The following is a 19,867-nucleotide window of genomic DNA, read 5'->3' as shown; positions in this document are numbered from 1 at the left end:
TTCAGATGGAGTCTGGTGACAAGTCCTTGGCTTGGCTTTTCTGGGCCATCCCCTGGGCTCATAAATTGGTTTATAATTTGCTCCAACCATTAACGTTGTGTGTTTTTTTGTTTGTTTGTTTCTCTATAAATACTTCTCATTAAATACCTGGTTACTTGCTTACACAACATAGGCCTAACTTTAGAAGACCCTTCCTATGTTCTAAAGATGATCCAAAAGACCCAGAAGGAACTTGAATTAAGGAACTAGACACTGTCAGATGTCCCTCTACAACATCTTTGTCTTGGAAACTGGGTCCTATTAAAATCCTGGAAACACAAGCACCCAGAAAATAAACTTCATCCCCACTGGAGGGGCCATACTAGAAATTCCACAGGAAATGGGGACCATGCCATAGGAGAACATCACAACAAGAATCACCGAAACCTTGGCTGGCTTCATACTCTAGGCACTGACTTCTCTGAATGGACAAGTGAACCCCTGACAGACTGCAAGCTGCTGTTCAGAAGACAGTCGCCTAAAGATAAGTAATAAATGACTTCCAAGTTTGTACCTTACTTATTAGACTTTTAGACAGCAGGCTACTTGTCTACATCAGATTTCACTTGAGTTTCCAGGCCCTAACCTTGATTGGTTTACAAGCCTCTTCTCCTGGATTTCCCAAGGACTGAGGTCCATTATAGAGTGGGTACTAAAATTTGGGCTATTTTGCTAATATATGTGGTCATCTATGTAATTATAAAATGTGGACTTAAGTGTTATTTCAAACGCATTGATCAGAGTACTAAAATATTAGTCTCGAAAAGCATACTTCACTCTCCACATCTAGTATCCAAAAATATTTTAAAATAAAGGTAGAACAGTTTCATCCCTCTAACCAAGATCATCACCCTTCACAGCAGGAAGTACCTATAGAGGTCTTTGCCCCAATTCCCCAAGTTTGAGGTATGATCATAAGACAATGGGGATTGAAACCAAGGATGAAAGAGTTAAAATTTCCCTGGATTAGGACAAAGTAACTAAAATTTCTGAGCTTGTTTTGCAGAACAACAGGAAGACTGCTGATAAGAGAGCAGCTTGCCCCTCCCACCCCCCGCCTGACTAAACATTGCGCAGGCACATTGAGAAGCTAAAATGACCGATTGTGGTCAGATATTTGTGTGCTGCGCAACAGGTGAATGAACTCACTTCAAGAGACAGGGAGACCAATTTTGAGGTCACTCAACAGACCAGGAGGGTAAGACCCACAGGCACCCTGGGGACTTCCTGGATCCAGCCTGCGGCCTCTCACTAGCCTCAGTTGAATGTCCTGTCCTGTGAGCAGCAACTTTCTCCTCAGGACTCTCAGAGAAGCAGGTGGTGTTAGCGGGCGGGCAGGTTGGTCTGAGTGTTGGTCACACAGTGGCCCTGGATAAACTGTCTTTATCCACCCTTTGTTTTGGATGTGTCATGCCCTCCCAAGCAGTCACCCTAACCTGGATATGAAGGGCAGAGACAGACATGTCTGTAATTCAGGCAGCCTCCGATAGTAGGGGTGTGTTGTCCAGGAAGGGACGGCCTTGAGGAAAACTCGTGAGTACAATGAGCACACAGTACAATCGTGAGGCCGATGGAATTTGCAACCATTGTACAATTGCAGCTTCCAGTGATCAGTCACTCACGTGCCAGGCACTGCTGCTCACTCCACGTGTCCTCCCCACAGCCCTGTTAAGGAAGGTGGCTTTGTGGTCCCCAAGGCATGGATCAGACTGAGTCTCAGGGGTCACGTCAGGAGGTCAAAGTCACAGAGCAGCATTCAGCTCCATCTCAAAACACAGGCTCTGAGCTACCACTCCACATGTAAGTCACTGAGATTTCTTATTTGAGGAACAAACTCAGCCTGCCCTCACTGGGCTTCTGCTCTGGTGAAGCTGCTGGGGTAGAGGGGTGAGTGCCTCCCCGCCGCCAGGGATCACGCATGCCACAAGTGATACCCGTGCAAGGAAGGGGCCAGTGGACAACTGTGACACTTAGAATCCAGGGGTGACATAAGCACGTTGGGGGAGCAGGAAGTGCCTGGCCCTGGTCCCTCAAGCACCAAGATGCGGACCTGGGCCCTCAACACAATGGGGAGCAAACCCTTGGGTGAGAGCACTAGAAGGCAGGTAGGGAGCTGCAGCCCCAGCCAGGGCACTGGGAAAGTTGGTGGTGTGACCAGGGAACCAGGCAAAGAAAGGGTTACTGAGGATCTGATCAATAAATAACTTAGTCTGTCAAATGTTTTTCAGATAAGAGGAAACTATGTGTTCTGTCTTTCAGAAATTGATGTCCTGGGGCCGGTCCTGTGGCTTAGCGGTTAAGTGCACGTGCTCCACTACTGGCGGCCCGGGCTCAGATCCCAGGTGCGCACCAATGCACTGCTTCTCTGGCCATGCTGAGGCCGCGTCCCACATACAGCAACTAGAAGGATGTGCAACTATGACGTACAACTATCTACTGGGGCTTTGGGGGGAAAAAAAGGAGGAGGATTAGCAATAGATGTTAGCTTAGAGCTGGTCTTCCTCAGCAAAAAATGAGGAGGATTAGCATGGATGTTAGCTCAGGGCTGATCTTCCTCAGGAAAAAATACAAAAAGAAAGAAATTGATGTCCCCATTTTCAGATGTTGCTCTCTTGCAGAGAAACTCACATATTTGCAGCAAGACCCCTGCAAAAAGTTCCAGTTCCGAGAGTACTAGGTTACCTCAAACTCATTAGCATCTTAAATTCTCCACCTCTTGGAGGGTCCAAGCAGCTATTTTCGGATTATGCATGTATGTAGTAGCATGTTTACCTGCGACACATGGATCCTGAATGAGCACAGATGTTACACAGTTGTTACAATAAACCTGTTATCCTCTGCTCTCTTGTGTATAAAGTTTCTACCAGCACTGAGCTCGAGCAGACACTGCTTTTGGGAGATATCCCCCAGTGTTCTCTATTGCTCCTGCAAGCAATAAACCTTTTCTTCACCTACTTCTGCCTTGGTTGTGCTTTTCAGCTTCCCATTTGCCAAAAGACAAACACACTGAGTTCAGTTAATGGCATTGTGCTCGCCTTGCCTCTTCCCCTGCAGCATGGAGCATCTGAAGAGAAAACGAACTCCCCAATTCCTGCTCCTCCCTGGGGACAGAAAGGAAGAGTGGAAGCTGCATGCAGCTTGTAGGGCCACTGGCCTGGTTGCCTCACCTGACTCGCAGCGTGGACCTACCCAGTGCAGCGCTAGGATCCAGATGGAGGCCGTGGCAGGGCGGTCATGTCTGCAGTTCTGTAGGCGGGTACCAGGGGCCGATGGAGGCAGCGGCTGAGGAGCGATCACCGGCAGGAGGGCCCGCCTCCCGGAGATGGTTTATGGGTACAGGGCTTTGGCTTGGCAAGATGAAAAAGACCTGGAGATCCGCTGCACAGCAATGTGAATATACTTAACACTACTGAACTATATACTTACTGGTTGAGATGGCAAATTTTGTTGTGGTTTGTCTTTTTTTACCACAATTTAAAAATTATTAAAAAAATATACATCTCCACTACACGCCTATTAGAATGGTCAAATCCAGAACACTGAGAACACAAATGCTGGCGAGGATGTGGAGCAACAGGCGGTCTCATACATTGCTGGTGAGAATGCAAAATGGCACAGCCACTTTAGAAGGCAGTTTGGCGGTTCCTTAAAACTCAACATTCTTGCCACATGATGCAGCAATCACACTCCTTGATACTGACTTAAAAGAAATGAGAAGTTATATCCACAGAAAACCTGCACAGGGATGTTTACAGCAGCTTTATTCATAATGGCCGAAACTCGGAAGCAACCAAGATGTCTTTCAGCAGGTGGATGGATAAACTGTGGTACATCCAGACAAAGGAATTTTCTTCAAGACTCAAAAAGAAATGAGCTATCAAGCCATGAAAAGCCATGGATGAACCTTAAGTGTCTATTACCAAGTGAAAGAAGGCAATCTGAAAAGGCTACAAGCTGTATGATTCCACCTACATGATATTCTGGAAAAGGCAAAACTATAGAGACAGAAAAAAGATCAGTGGTTGCCAGGGGCTGGGGGGAGAGAGAGATGAGTAAGCAGAGCACAGAGAATTTTTAGGGCAGTGAAATGTCTCTGTGTGATCCTGTAATGGTGGATACATGTCAGTATACATTTGTCCAAACCCATAGAATGTACAACACCAAGAGTGACCCTATAATAAATTATGGACTCTGGGTGCTAATGATGTGTCCTGTACGTCCCAGCCTGCTGCCTGCCTCCTCACACAGTCCTACCTCTTTGGGTACAGGCCCCATCCCCTGCCATCCCCGAATGCCTTGATCTCACCTGCCCCCAATCCCACCCCCACTTTGACCCCCTTCTAGCTCCCAACCGGTCCAGCCCCACCGCCAGTAATTGCTCACACAGTCCCGCCCCCTTTCCCTGTATGCCTGGTCCTCTGATGGGCCCACACTCCTCCTGCCCCAGCTCTGATACAGGCTCCTTCCTCCATGTCCTGGGCGCACCATTAGCTAGCCATTTTCTCTGCCCCACATTTGAGACCCATGTGGGTTAGGCTTGGCCTTGTCTCAGGTCACTGTGGGCCCAGTCCCTGCTGGGACTCGGTCTGCCCCTCGTCTGCGTGCCTTGGGCACAGCCCTCAGCACAAGAGTGGGAATCAAAGAGCAGTGGGCAAGTCCTCACCACGGTACACAGGCGGCTTGCCTAGGGTCACCAGCCTGTTGAGCATGATCATGGGCATCCAGGCCAGCTGCAGGCTGAACTCGACCCTGAAGCATGGCCCCAGCTGAAGAACAAAAGTTGAGTGTGTTCATGAATCCTGTTCCCCGTCAGGCTGAAGGCCCCAATCTCATGGCACTATCCCGGGGGGAACCCCTGGGCCCCCGGCAGTGCAGGTGCAAGGACTTTATCTGGTTCTGGTGGTGCTGGGGAACACATCCTCTATGGTTGAGGATCTCACGTTGGATCAAACCACCCAGCTATGGCTTTGCAAAGGTCACCAAAATCGCCAGTAGGTCAAGTTAGCATTCCACTTTACAGGAGAAGAAACTGAGGTTCAAGAGGTGAGCAGTGAGGCCCAAGGTCTTACAACGGGAAAAGATTTGAACCCTTCCCACTGTGCCATCTAAACCTCAATTTCCTGATATAAATGGGGATCATGACCAGACTCCTCTCCCCCAATCTCAAGACCTTTCCTTCTGATGTCCTCAGAAGAGACTCAGCTCACATAACTTAAGCTCTGTCCCACTGGATCCCAAACCCATTGCCAAGTCCCACCCCCTCCAGGCCTTTGCCCTCTCTGACCTTTGATTGGAAAATTCAAACTGTCTCCCAGGCCCTGCACAGATGCCCTCCCCTAGGAGGCCTCTCAAACCTGCCTCCTCCTTTCCCCCCAGCTCCCTGTCCAGCCTATGGCTCCCCTACCACCCACACTCTGCCACTAGGTGGGGTCCCCAGGACCTCTGTACCTGCCCCGCCCACCTTCCTCACTTGAGTAAAGCTGCAAAGTGTGTCCAGGAAGTCCACCTGCAGGAGGCTGCCCAGCCTAGGCAGTTGCATGGGGCCTGGTGGGTAGTGTGGGGCCCAGAATTGGTGACTGTGAATCATGTCCACCAGGAGCAGGAAGATGGCCGTGGCCACGGCCAGGGGCCCCAGTGTTTCCCTGGTCAGAAGCCCTGTGGCTGCCTCCGTGGGCACTGGGATCCTCTGGAAACACTGGCACCCCTCACCACACCAGGACCTGGGACCAGGCCAGGCAGGGCACTCTCACCAACCCTGAGGGCTCGACCAGCCTTGGACCTCCTTATCACGGGAGCTGAGACTGGCCTTGTCCCTTTGCCCTGAGCCTGCTGGCATGAGTGCTCCACCAGAGTGTGCAGGGAGAGGCCAGGGAAGGTCAGTGCAGCATTGGCCACAGAAGTCCTGTCCCTTCCCCCTCTCCTTGTGCTTATCCTGTGTGTGTGTGTGGGGGGGCATAAAAAGGAAGTTCCCACCCCCAGCATGGTACAGGCTCCAAGGAAAAATCAGGGGTCTTTGGACTTGATCCTGCCACCCACTGGTCACATTAGACTCACGCACCCTAGTGTGGTCACAACCTCGTCTCCATAAGACATCCTTGCCTTCCCATTTCTCACCTGCCTCCTCCTGAGAGACCTTCACCTGGGAGGTCATTGGCACTTGCCTCATGATGAGAGAGACCACGCCTGTAGGGGGTGGCAGGGAGACAGAGGGGGCTGAGAGTCTCCATATGTCTCCTTCACCTCACACTGCACACTTGACACGCACACCCCCAGACACACTTAATCACACACAAACCACTCATCCATTCCCAGACTATTACCCAAATGCTCACACATGCACACACCCACACACAGAAACACCACACAGAAATCTGTACACCCACAAAGCCACTCACACTCAACAACACTCGCGTTAACACACAAGCTCACACTTGCACTCAAGGTGCACAGATTTTCACACAAACACACATACACACACAGACCCAGCACCAAGTGCTCTGGTTCTCAGCGAGGGCCGTGAATGCTTAGACAGGACCTCTTCTGGTGGAGGCTGCTCCCTGCAAGGCTTAGGGTCCTCACTCTGCTTACGGCACAGCCAGGATCCCCAGTGTAGATCCTGGGTGTAGCTGTGGTAAGTCTAAATCTGGGTGTCGGAGCCCACAGGGTTCTTCTCTGGGATCCCCATTTGCCCTGACTGGAAAATTGGTGGAGCCTGGAGGCCCATTCCTAAGCTTGTTGCATCCTCACATGACTTCCTGAGGGATTTTGTCATCCGACTGTTTTCTGGTTAGAAATCTGACGTCAATCTTATTGAGGACAAAACCTTTGTTCATGATGAGACACATCTCACATCTTTCTTGGTGCTTTCAAAATTCTCTCTCTGTGTCTTTTGATGGTTTTCTTGTGATGTGTGTAGGTGTAGATCTCTGATTTTATCCTACTTGGAGTTCAGTGAGCTTATTGGATGTGCAGATTAATGTGTTTTGTCAAATTTGGGGAGTATTCAGTTTTCAATATTTCTTCAATATTCTTTCTAGTCTTTTATCTCTCTCTTCTTCTGCTAGGACTCCCCTTATGTGTCTGTGGTATGCTTGATGGCGTCCCACAGGTTTCTGAATCTCTGCTCCTTGTTCCTCATTCTTGTTTCTGTTCCTCATCCTGGATCAGCTCAGATGACTGGCCTCATGTTCACTGATTTTTAATTGGCCCGTTCAATTCTGCTCTTGAGTTCCTGTAGTGAGCATTCACATCAGTTATCGTTTTTCAACTCCAGAATTTCTATGTGGGTCTTTTTTATAGTTCTGTCTCATTATTTATATTCTTTAATTGATGAGACATCATTCTGCCACTTTCCTTGAGTTCATTAGACATGGTTTCTTTTAGTCCTGTGAACATATTGAATTAGCTGATTTGCAGTCTGTGTCCAGCAACTCCACATTCAGAGACGGTTTGCATGATTTCCTTTTTCCCGTGTGTGGGTCTCTTGACATGAGTGCGGCCATGTTTGGCCGTTCCATTAACCTATAGCCACCAGCACACAAAGAAATATAAAGCTGCTTTCTGTGTGGTGGGAACTGGCCTTTCTCCCATGGAGGTAGTTGCTATTTGTAAGAATTTCAAGATCCTTTGGGCGTCATGGCCTGGGGCAGAGTGGCCATCTGTGCCAGGCTGGGATGATAACTAGGGAAAACAATACACATACACAACTGCCGGGCTGGGACGATAGCCAGGAGGTTCAGTGCATGTATGCCACTGATGACAATTTGTGCGTGGGAACACTGAATGCTTGCTCTGTAAACTCTGTAACTGCTTATATAAACTGCTGGAAACCGAGGCCTGGTGAGAGTCTCACCGGTGGAAGGGAGGCCTTGCCCAGGACGTGTGATTCCTCCCCAGCCGTGTCAATTGAAGGGACTCTCCTGGCAGTGGGGCGTGGATGTTGTGAGTAACCGATCTGATGTGTTGTTTTTTCGGTCAACCTGGTGTTTCTTTTTCTGGTTGATTTGTGTCATTTCCCGTCAGTCGATGTGGATGTTTTCCCTTTCCAGTCGAGCTGATGTTTTTCCCTCTCATTATATGATCTATTCGAATCTGCTGCTATCTCAGTCGATGTGGATGTTTTCCCTTTCCAGTCGAGCTGATGTTTTTCCCTCTTATTATTTGACCTATTTGGATCTGTTTGCAGACTATTGCCTTTACTCTCCTCTATATAATAAAATATACCTTCAGTCCATTTGTTTGGAGTGGAAAGTTTCTTTTACCTCTCCGATCGAATCCCCCAAATCTCTCATAACAATGGGACATCCTTTCCTTTTCCTTTGCATGTCTTGCAATTTTTGGTTGAAAACTGGACATTTCAAATAAGATAATGTGGCAACTCTGGAAAGCAGATTCTCCTTGTTCCCCACAGTTTGCTCTCATGGTTGTTTATCATTGTAGTTGTTTCTTTGCTTAGTGATATTTCTAAACTAATTCCATAAAGTCTCTATTCCTTGTTGTGTGTGGCCACTGAAGTCTCTACTCAGTTAGCTTGGTGGTCAGCTAATGATTAGTTAGCGATTTCCTTAAATGCCTGGATCCAATACCTCGCCCAGTCTTTGCTGCACAGGGGTGCTCCCTGTGTGTGTTGGGACATACTCGGAATACTCAGCCAGGCACTGGCTTTAGAGTCTACAACTTTCTCTCAGCCCTCACTTCCTGTTTGCACAGAAAAACAAGGTCAGCCAGAGGGGAGAGCTTAGGGCCCCCCAAGGTCTTTCCTGAGGATGCACACAGGGGCACACAGCCCTACACACATACATGGCCTCTTAAATTCCCAGGAATGTGTCAGAGGTTTTCAAAGCACCTGTGGACACCTCATGCCCCAGCTTCTACTTTTAAGATGTGTGGTTAGTGAATCATTTTCCCCAACTGTTATCCATTACTCAGGCAGCTTTGATCTTCAACAGTGGCCTCCGATTACCTTCAACAAACTCTCCTGAGAAAAGACTGTTTGCACGAGGGGAGCTCTCAGGCCCTGCACATGGGGTCTTCCAGGAACCGCTAGCCAGGGAAATCGTGACAATTCTTTGGGAATGAGGCTTTGAAAATCTACATTTCCTGTGCTCCCTCAGGAGGCTTCCCTGGGAGTGCTGGCAGTTCTTTTCAAGGCTCCAGCTGAGCTGGAGAGTGGAGGATAGGACCAGGGAAGTGGAAATGCTACAGACCTTGCTGTTCATTCTGAGATTCAGCCATTTATCTTTAAAAATTCTCCTGAGTAGCTGTGACCTTTGGTTAATTCCCAGACTTCTGAAAAAGTTGTCTGATCATTTTGTCACTTTTTTTCATTGTGCATCTGGAGTGGGCAGTTTTCAGAGCTCTGCCATTTTTGCTGATATCAATGCTCTCCTGAGGGGTGTTTATGAGACCTTAGATGTTTTAAAATATCTTCACTCACACTTGACTAATAGTTCAGCTGGGTATGTAAGTGAGGATTGGAGATAACTTTCCTGCAGAATTTTAAAGACCTTTCTCATTATCTTCTACCTCAAGGGTTGGTGTCGACAAGTCTGATGCTACTTGAATTCCTAAAACTGAGACCTATTTCTTCTTTATAACTCTGCAAGTCTTTAATTTCTTGTTATGGTCACCATGAAAAACCAGGAGAGACACCCCCACTCAAAATTTGATTTGGATGTGGACTGATGACACCATTCCCTCACCAAGAAATTATGAAAGGCTTTACTATTTGCATCATTGATATCTCTGGACAGAGCAGGCCTGGCACCTCAAGCAGGTCCAAAATGGCTTGAGAGACAGGAAAGGAGACTGGCCTGGATATTTATCATGGTTTCGTGATGGGCTGGGGAGACGTGTCACTTGCGGGGGACTGGCTTGGTGGTTTGAAACTCTAGCAGGGACTAAAAGGGAGAGCACTAGGTATTTATTGTCAGCTGGCCCAGATGTGAGGGACGAAGGAAGAGGAAGAGGTGATGCTTAAAAGCTGTCAGAAATCCAACATCAAAAAATGGAGTCACCCCCTCAGAGTGAGGTTGAAGGCCAGATGGCTAGATGTCCTGACCTTCCTGAATGAGTGTCCTTTGCCTCCTGCTTTCTGCTTGCTTGGCAGGACCTTGAGACCACTCCCTTTGGGCTGGAGGAATACCCAGCCTTTTATCGATGCTGACCTGCTCCCCTGGCATCAGGGGGAACCCTGGACCTGTGGAAAGTTTTGTTCCACAAGGGACCCAGGGGCATGCCTCCTTGCACTTTTCAGAGGCCTCAGTGTTGAAGAGAAAGGAGGAAAGGCCTCAGGGATGGGTCCCCACCTCCTGAGGAAGCTGTGGCTGGGTTGGTTCCCAGCCTCTGACATCCCCAGACTCAGAACCACAAATGACAAAGTATCAATAAATCCACAGAGTTGCTGCTTCTGCAGGCCCACCTGCCTCCTCTCAGGGGCCTCATGTCTTCAGAAACCCCGTCTGGCCCGTCCACACTCCCCATCCTGACAAGTGACAAGAACACCCCCTCCTGCCAACAAGCCCTAACATGGCAGTGGATACTCTGGACAGGCTAAAGGGGGCCCTGGCTGGCTTTCCTACTCAGTGCCCAGGGACAGACCAATTTCCCTGAGTGCTGAGAACTGGGAGGTCCCTGTCATGAGGGCACCTGGAATATGGTGGTGGAACCCCTGTCAAGGATGCTGTTGGGTGGGGTCTTCTGCCAAGAGAGGCCTAGAGGGGCTACTTCTGCCCTGAGTGTCTGTGGTCCCCAAGCTGTTACCTAAATGCAGCTGGGAGTCTGCCCAAGACTCTGGTAAGCAACAGTCATTAGAAACCCTTGGGCACTGCCTATATGCTCAGTCCAGAGGCAGTCGATTGTGGTGGTGTGGACAGGTGGTGGATAGCAATCCCCGTCCTCAGCTGGAGTGCCAGGTTAACAAAGTCACGGCCCCAGAGTCAGAGTGGGAAGACAGGACCCAGCAGCCTACTGCTATATCATCTCATTGGATGAAGGGGAAACAGAAGCCCAAGGCAGGGAGGGACTGGCCCAGGTTCACAGAGTCTTGTGGCAGAGCAAGGATGAGAGTCAAAATGTCCTCCTACAAGGTCCACACGTGGCCTCCTTCTCCTCTGGCCATCCCACTGTTACAGGAGTCCAAGGTTGACCCCTGCCCCTAGGGCATCCCTACAGCCAGAGGGCTCATTCCCTACCCCTGGCCAAGCCTCCTGAGAGCCTGGCCTCACCTGGCCACTCAGAGGACAGTGCCCTGGGCTGAAGCCCAGACAAGTGTCCTCCTCCAGCTCCAGCCTGGCTGTGAGCAACTCCTCCTGGGCAGTCACCGGGACAGGACCATCCTTGAGGGGCTGGGAAAGGGGGACCATCCTATCTTGGGGTGATTGAGAGGCTCAGGGAGGTGCTCACCCCTGGACTGTCATCAGGCTTCCCAAGGAGGGCGCTGACACCTGAGGACTGAGACTGGTGTTAACCTGGCACATCCCATCCTGGCCGTCCCTGACTTCCCCACCTATCGGGGTGTCATACATGAAGTGTGGCAGCAGACTTGATGGTGCTGGCTGGGCTGCTGGCACATGGTGGGGTGGTTGGAGTCAGGCTTGGGATGTGGGCATCCAGGCTGAGTGCGTCCTGTGCAGTAAAGGGAGAATCAGCAGTCTTGGAGGGTTCAAACCCAGCACCTTGTAAAGCAGTGACTGGCCCCCGACCAGTTCCTGAGAGATGACCTTTAGGTTCTGGGAATATTCTGCTGGATAACAATGTCTTTGTTTTCCTGGAGCCTCAGGCCATCCCAGAGCATTCATGCTACCAATGCAAAATGTGGTGGAACCCTCGGATCTCCCTGTATCAGTCTGGCCTCTGGAGGGGCTGGAGACTTAGTCACTCCTGTCAGCCACACAGGTGCTCCGTGCCTACAATAACAGCCCCAATAAAACCCCTGGACACCAATGTTTGGTTGTGCTTCCCTGACTGGTGATATTCTGAGGGCGTGTCACTTATCTTTGCTGGGGTATTAAGCACTATTCTATGACTCCCTGGAAGAGGACAAATGGAAAACTGTGCTGTGATCTCCTATGTCTGTCTGTCTGTCTGTCTTATTTGTCTTTTACCTTTGCTGATTTTAATCTGTATCCTTGGACTCTAATAAACCATAGCTGCTATAGATGGAATGTCTGTGTCCCCCCGAATTCATATGTTGAAACCTAATCCCCAGTGTGATGGTATTTGTTAGTGGGGCCTTTGGGAGGTGATTAGGTCATGAGGATGGAGTCCTCATGAATGGGATTCATGACCTTATAAAAGAGAACCCAGAGAGATCCCTTGACCCTTCCACTAAGTGAAGACACAGTGAAAAGGTGACTGTCTATGGATCAGAAAGCAGACTCTCACCAGATATCAAGTCTGCCAGAGCCTTGATCTTGGACTTCCCAGACTCCAGAACTGTGAGAAATAAATATTTGCTGTTGATAAGCCACTCATTCAATATTTTGTTCTAGCATTCCAAATAGGCTAAGAAAGTAACCATGAACATAACAGCATTTCTGAAGTCTGTGAGTCCTCCAGCAAGCCACTGAAGCTAGGATGGTCTTGGGGACCCCCAAAACAGTTGGCTTCAACTGTGGTATTCACTAGAAGAACCCTGACTCACTGGAATGTGGTAAAGGCATAGTTTGAGAAAAGGCAGAATGAGGGATGGTGGTCAATGAACCTTCATTCATGAATGGTTATTGTATTGCTTGTGCTGTGACGGATCAGCTGCACTGTTCTCAGTTACAGGAGGTAGAAGTTATCTATGGAATGGGGAAATGGTAGAGCTAACGTCTCAGGGGTTGGCTCACTGGAAATGTTAGGAAATTAAAAAAAAAGAAAAACAAGAAACAGGCTAATATAAAATCCAGTGGTTATTGCTATACATAATCAGCTACGATGAAAATAAAGGAGAGGGTGGGGAGAGATGCTGATACTGCATCAAGCTGGGATTTCGCCTGGTCTGAGTTATGGCCACATGTGTCAGGGATGCTCCCAAAGGGAATAATTATGCTGGGACAACAGAAAGCACGTCTGATCAGAAATGACGTCTGATCACCAAGAACATAGTCCTAGTGGGGGTAGGGCAAAATGAAGAAACTCCTGAAAAGTTTCCTTTATCCTGAGAAGGAGGATTTTCTTCCCATCCTTTAAATGCCATGGGGAACTTCCCAGATGAAGTGGCTGATATACTGCCTGTGCATGCAAGCCATGCTGGATTTGTTTGATAGTGATCAGGAGATTTGTCCACTACAACCTAGAAATCAATAACAGAAAAAAAACTAGAAAATCCACAAGTATGTGGAAATTAAACAACACACATAAGCAAGCAATGGGTCAAAGAATAAATCAGAATAGAAGGTGGAAAATAGGTTGAGATGAATGAAAACAACAGTACAATATAACAAAACTAAGGGAATCAAGCAAACGTCGTGTTCAGAGGGAAGGCTATAACTGTAAATGCCTCCATTTAAATAGATCTCAAATCAATTACCTAACTCTACACCTTAAAGAACTAGAAAAAGAAGAGCCAATGAAACCCAAAGCTAGAAAGAAATAATATACAGGAGAGATAAATGAAATGCAGACCAGATAAATAATAGAGAAAATCAATTAACCCAAAAGTTGGTTTTTCAAAAGTATCAAAAAAGCTGACAGACCTTTAGCTAGATGGACTAAGAAAAAAAGAGAGAAGACTCAAATTGCTAACATCAGAAATGACAGTGGGGACATTACCACTGATTCTACAGATATAAAAAGGGTTATAAGAGAGTACTGTGAACAATTGCATGCCAACAAATTGAGTAATCCTATTGATGAAATGGACAAATTTCTAGAAACAGAAAAGCTACCAAGACTGAATCATAAAGAAATAGAAAATCCAGATAGATCTTTAATTAATAAGGAGATTGAATAAGTAATCAAAAAACTCCAGAGAAAGCAATGCCCTGGATCTGACGGCTTCTTGCTGGAATTCTACCAAACATTTAAAGAAGAACTAACACCAATCCCACTCAAACTTCCACAAAATTGAAGACAAAGAAACACTTCCTAACTCATTCTACGAGACCAGCATTACCCTGATGTTAGAGCCAGGAAAGACATTAGAAGAAAAGAAAACTACAGACCAATATCCCTTATGAACATTGATGCAAAAGTCCTCATGAAAATACTAGCAAACCAAATTGAGCAATGTATTAAAAGGCTTATACAAGTAGGAAAGGATTATGACCAGGTGGGGTTGATTAATGGATTTCAAGAATCATTCCACACACGAAAACTGCAATAAACAAAAAATTAAAAAAAAAAAAAAAGAGAAAAAAACTGGTCAATGTTATACATCACAATAACAGAACGAAGGGAAAAATTCCGTCATCATCTCAATTGATGCGGAAAAAGCATTTCACAAAATTTAACACTCTTTAATGTTACAACCACTCAACAAACTAGGATTAGAGGGAAACTACCTCAACATAACAAAAGCCGTATGTGAAAAACCCACTGCGAGGCTACTACTCAATGATGAAAAACTGAAAGCTTTTCTTTTAACATCAGGAGCATAGAAAGGATGCTTACTTTTGCCACTTGCACTCGTCATAGTATTGGAAGCACTCACCAGAGGAATTTGGAAAGAAAAAGAAATAAAAGGCATCCAAATTGAAAGAAGAAGTAACATTATCGCTAATTGCAATTGATGTGATCTGTCTGTAGAAAAACCTAAAGATGCCACAAAACGCTACATTAGAACTTATGAATAAATTCAGCAAAGTGTCAGGATTCAAAATCAATGCACAAAAATCAGCTGTATTTCTATACATTAACAATGAATAATCTGAAAATGAAATTAAGAAAACAATTTGATTTATAATAGCATCAAAAAGAATAAAATACATAGGAATTAACTTAACCAAAGAGGTGAAAGACTTGTCCAGAAAAAGTACAAAACATTGCTGAAGGAAATTAAAGAAGACAGAGGTAAATGGAAAGACATCCTAGGCTCACGGACTGGAAGACAATATGGTAAAGACATCAAGACTACTCAAAGTGATCTACATATTTAACGCAATCCCTATCAAAATCTGAACGACTTTTGCAGAGATAGAAAAATCAATCCCAAAATTCATATGGAATCTCAAGCGACCCCAAATAGCCAAAACCAATCTTAAAAAAGAAGAATAAAACTCATACTTCCTGATTTCAAACTTACTACAAATCTATAGTAATCAACACAGTGTGGTAGCAGCATAAAGACAGAGATATAGACCAACAAAGAGAATAGAACGCCCATAAACAAACCCTCATATATAGTCAAATTATTTTGACATGTGTGCCAAGATCATTCAAATGAGACAGGACAGTGTTTTCAACAAATGGTGCTGGGAAATCTGGATATTTTAATGCAAAAGAATGAAGTTAGACCTTCACCTAGTACCATATACAAAAAATTAATTCAAAATGGATCAAAGACCTAAATGTAAGAGCTAAAACTAGAAAATTCTTACAAGAAAACACAGGAAAAAGGGTTCTCAACATTGGATTTGGTAGTGATTTCTTGGATATGACACCAAATGCATAGGAAACAAAAGAAAAATAGACAAAGTGGACTTCATGAAGATTAAAAAATGTTATGCATCAAAAGATACAATCAGGGGCCGGCCCCATGGCATAGCAGTTAAGTGCGCACGTTCCGCTTGGGATCCGGGGTTCGGATCCCAGGTGTGCACTGACGCACCGCTTGTCAGGCCATGTTGTGGTGGCATCCCAAATAAAGTGGAGGAAGATGGGCACGGATGTTAGCTCAGGGCCAGTCTTCCTCAGCAAAAAAAAAAGGAGGAGGATTGGCATGGATGTTAGCTCAGGGCTGATCTTCCTCACACACACACACAAAAAAGATACAATCATTAGAGTAAACAGGCAAGCTACAGAATGGGAGAAAAGATGTATAAGTCATGTGTAATCATGCTTTGCTAAAGGACGGGGACACATTCTGAGAAATATGTCAGTAGGCGATTTTGCCATTGTGAGAACATCACAGAGTGCACTCATACAAACCTAGATGGTGTAATTTACTACACACCTAGGGTCTGTTGTACTAATCTTATGGGACCACCGTCATACATGCAGTGTGTCCTTGACCAAAACATCGTTATGGGGTGCATGACTGTATCTGATGAGGGACTAATATCTAGAATATACAGAGAACTCCTAAAACTCAAAACAACAACAATAACAAACAAACAAAAAAACCACACAGTCCGATATTAAAATGGGCAAAGGACTTGAATAGACATTTCACAAAGAAGATATACAAATGGACAAGTACATTAAAAGATGCTCCACATCACTCACCTTTCAGAAAATGTAAATCAGAACCAAAATGAGATACCACCTCACATCCATTAGAATGGCTACTATTATCAAAATAGAACATGGTGTTGGTGAGTATGTGGAGAATTGGAACCCTTGTGCACTTCTCTTAGGAATGTAATATGGTGCAGCTGCTGTGGAATACAGTCTGCTGCTTATGTATCCACAAATTGAAAGCGGAGTCTCACAGATATTTGTACCCCATGCTCACAGCAGCATTGTTCATAATAGCTGAAAGGTAGAAGCAACCCAAGTGTCCACTGATGGATGAAGGGATAAGCAAAATGTGGTCTACATATACAATGAAATATTACTCAGCCTAAAAATGGAAGGAAATTCTAACACATGCTATAACATCGATGAACTTTGGGGACATCAAGCTAAGTGAAATAAGTCGGTCACAAAAGACAAATACTGTATGATTCTACTTATGTGAGATCCCTAGAGCAGTTAAATTCATAGAGACAGAGCAGAATGGTGGTTGCCAGGGGCTATGGGGAGTTATTGTCTAAAGGGGACAGAGTTTCAGTTTTGCAAGATGAAAGAGTTCTGGAGATGGGTGATGTGAGGGTTGCACAACAAGATGAGAACTTAATAGCACTGAACTGTAGACTCAAAATGATTGATATGGTACATTTTATGTTGTATGTATTTTACCACACAAACACACAGAAAATGTAGCTACTCAAACAAATATGACCATTTTTTCTGTAGGAGTCAAAAACCAGGGGGGTGGCCTATGCAGTAAAAAGTTTACTCAGTAGGTCTAGTGTTTTCGATCCTTGCATATTCCAAAAAAAAATGACTGATTTTTGACAAGTTCCTGGGAAACATCCCCTACGCTCTTGGGATGACCTGCCTGATGAGAGTGTCTCTGTACCTGGGGCCTGGGGTCACACCAGACAGTTTATGCCAACAGTGTGATTGATGGCAGGGGCCTTGGGCCACAATGTTTGACCTTGGTAGTGGCAGGTGACTGAGTAACTGAGGTCAAACATGTGCCTCTCCCAGTCTAAGTAGCTGACTCCTAACAAATCCCTGGACACCCAGACTCAGGGGAGCTTCCCTGGTGAGCAATACTCTCTGCTGTGTCACACATCATTGCTGGGAGAACTGAGCACTGTCTGCATGAATCCTCTGGGAGAGACAGCTGGAAGCTTGGGCCCGCTCTTCCTGAATTCTACCTATGTGCCTTTGACCACTGCTGATTCTATCTGGATCTTTCTCTGGAAAGACCATAACCGTGAGTGTAACAGCTTTTCTGACTCCTGTGAGGCCTTGTAGTGAATCCCTGAACCTGAGGGTGCTCACCCAGCCAGGGATCGGGCTGATTTCTCTCAGAAGCCCATTCACACTCTTCCTGTTCCCTGACACCCAGGAGTCAAGACTTTTGCATGTACTTAGTCACCAACCAGGGCAGCCAGTGCTGGGTCTCCATGGGTGACTACAGGGTAAACTGTCACCTTCTGAGCCTCAGTATACCTGTATCTCAAATGGGGTCAGATGTCAGGTGACAATGGATCAGGCCGGGGTAGGAGCTGGCCTTGGCGAGGCTGCTGAGGCCAAATCATTGCCAAGGGTTGACCAGGTGGTCCGGGTGGGACTCAAGCCAGGTAGAAGCCATCACACTGGTTTATTGGACAGCAGGGACCCCGTGAAGGAGCAGTTTGGGGGCTTGGTGCCCCCCTCTAGCGGGGCACAGCACAGAGCTGGTAGGGTGACGGGGTCACCAGAGAGCCAAAGACACCATAGTCACTGGGGCGGGGCTGCCCAGCGGGCACCGAGAAGCTGAAGCGCTGCAGGAGGCAGGTGAAGAAGAGGAAGAGCTCCATGCGGGCCAGGGGCTCCCCGAGGCACGAGCGGCGGCCTGTGGGTGGGTATGGGGGGGTCAGTGAGCCTGGGGGTCTGGGCTCAATGCCTCCAAGACTCCCTCAGGAGGGGGCAGCGAGCCAGGCTCCCCACAGGCACCTGCTGAGAAGGGCATGAAGGCCTCCTGCTTGACGAAGCGGCCCTGGGCGTCCAGGAAGTGCTCAGGGTGGAAGCGGAAGGGCTTTTTCCAGACGGTCTCGTCCTTCAGCACCGATGACAGGTTGGTGATGAGCATTGTCCCCTGGCAGGAGATGCCTGGCATTGAGTGGCGTCTGGGCTAGGGGACTCCCTGACCCCTGCCACCAAAGACCCAGGGGCCACACTCTCTGGCTGGTACACACCTCTCTTTCAAGTCATTAGGAACCCAAGAAGATCATGGTACCCTCCCTGTCCCCATGGCAGGGCTAAGTGACCTCCCGTCCATGGGTGCCCTCACTGCAACCTGTCCCTGCATGCACAGGCTCCTCCAGCATACTGGGGTTTGTTTTAGTTTGTCTCCACCCCAGAACTTGGGCTCTGAACGGACAGGGCCGGCCCTGCCTCTGCTTGATCCCCACACCCACCCAGGCTGGACAGTTGGTGCCTGTGGAAATGAGGATTAGTGGCTTGGGTTGCAGTCCTGGTCACACCTGGCAGTGGCCATGCTGGGGCTACCAGAGGGCAGGTGGAGCTGAGCTGGGGTGAGCAGGGCCGCAGGCCTACCTTGGGGATGAGGAAGCCCTGCACTTCAATGTCACGAGATGTCATGTGGGGCAAGCCCAGTGGGACAATGTCCCCAAAGCGCTGCACCTCATGGACCACGGCCATGGTGAAGGGCATGTGGGCCTGGTCCCTCATCTCTGGTCGCCGTGCCTGGCCAATCACCTCATCGATCTCCTGTTGGACACGGCCTGGACAGACAAGTGTCCCCACAGTGGTCAGACCCCAGGGGGCTGGACCCCGACCTCCTCCTCACTCCTGTGCAGGGGCTGTGCCCACGTTGGGGAGGAGGTCACTCTGACCTCTGAGCCAGGGCCCAGCCTCTGCTCAGAGCTCCTGGTGGCCAACATAAGCTCAAGGTCCCTAGCCTGTCCATCTCCTCCCTGGTCCATCCCTTCAGGCCGACAGCCTGGGCTCACGCTGCACGTCCGGGTGCAGGATCATGAGCAGGAGGGCCCAGGTCAGCGTGGTCGAGGTGGTCACCATCCCAGCAGAGAACAGGTCAGACACCACCATGCGCAGGTTCTCATTATTGAAGCTGCTCTCGGGGTTCCCCTTGGCCTGGGCGATGCAGAGAGGGTGGGCTCAACGGCCGAGGAAGGAAGTGGCCTCCCACTCTGTACCCATCAGCCCAGGTACCTGATCACTTGGTGATAATTAGGACCCCCCTTGCCTGGGCTCATCTCATGTGCCCTCAACCCACGACCGCTGTCCCTGGTGGTTCACCTTCTCCACCTCGTCCAGGAAGGCGTCTGTCATGTCTCGAGGGTACTGGGCCGGGTCTCGGGTCATCCTGTGCTCAGCAACCAGTTCATCCAGCAGGGCCATGAAGGCCTTCTGCTGTGGAAAAACCTTGGCGACCAGCCCCGGG

At 47.9% G+C, this 19,867-nt stretch overlaps 1 protein-coding gene across 1 annotated transcript; it reads right to left on the bottom strand.

The window, feature by feature from the left end:
- Positions 1-17,134: 17,134 nt before the first annotated feature.
- LOC101388872 (cytochrome P450 2D14-like) lies at positions 17,135-18,545 on the bottom strand. Its single transcript, XM_004437930.3, has 2 exons — positions 18,397-18,545; positions 17,135-18,295 (listed from the first exon to the last, which is right to left on the bottom strand). Exons 1-2 carry the CDS (start codon positions 18,530-18,532, stop codon positions 18,117-18,119), a joined length of 315 nt encoding a protein of 104 aa, XP_004437987.2. The 5' UTR covers positions 18,533-18,545; the 3' UTR covers positions 17,135-18,116.
- Between the last annotated feature and the right edge of the window lie 1,322 nt (positions 18,546-19,867).

This window comes from Ceratotherium simum, chromosome 25, assembly GCF_057802395.1.
Source record: "Ceratotherium simum simum isolate JZ-2026a chromosome 25, ASM5780239v1, whole genome shotgun sequence".
Lineage (NCBI taxonomy): Eukaryota > Metazoa > Chordata > Mammalia > Perissodactyla > Rhinocerotidae > Ceratotherium > Ceratotherium simum.
Note: the sequence above shows the minus strand (reverse complement) of the source record. Positions and strands in the feature narration are given on the sequence as shown.

What these genes read in the sequence shown, in the direction of transcription:
- LOC101388872 (XM_004437930.3), bottom strand. Translation starts at nt 18,532, where the DNA reads ATGCTCATCACCAACCTGTCATCGGTGCTGAAGGACGAGACCGTCTGG. An exon ending in CTTCATGCCCTTCTCAGCAG is followed by an intron (nt 18,296 to 18,396) that starts GTGCCTGTGGGG and finishes ACCCACCCACAG; the next exon opens with GCCGCCGCTCGTGCCTCGGG.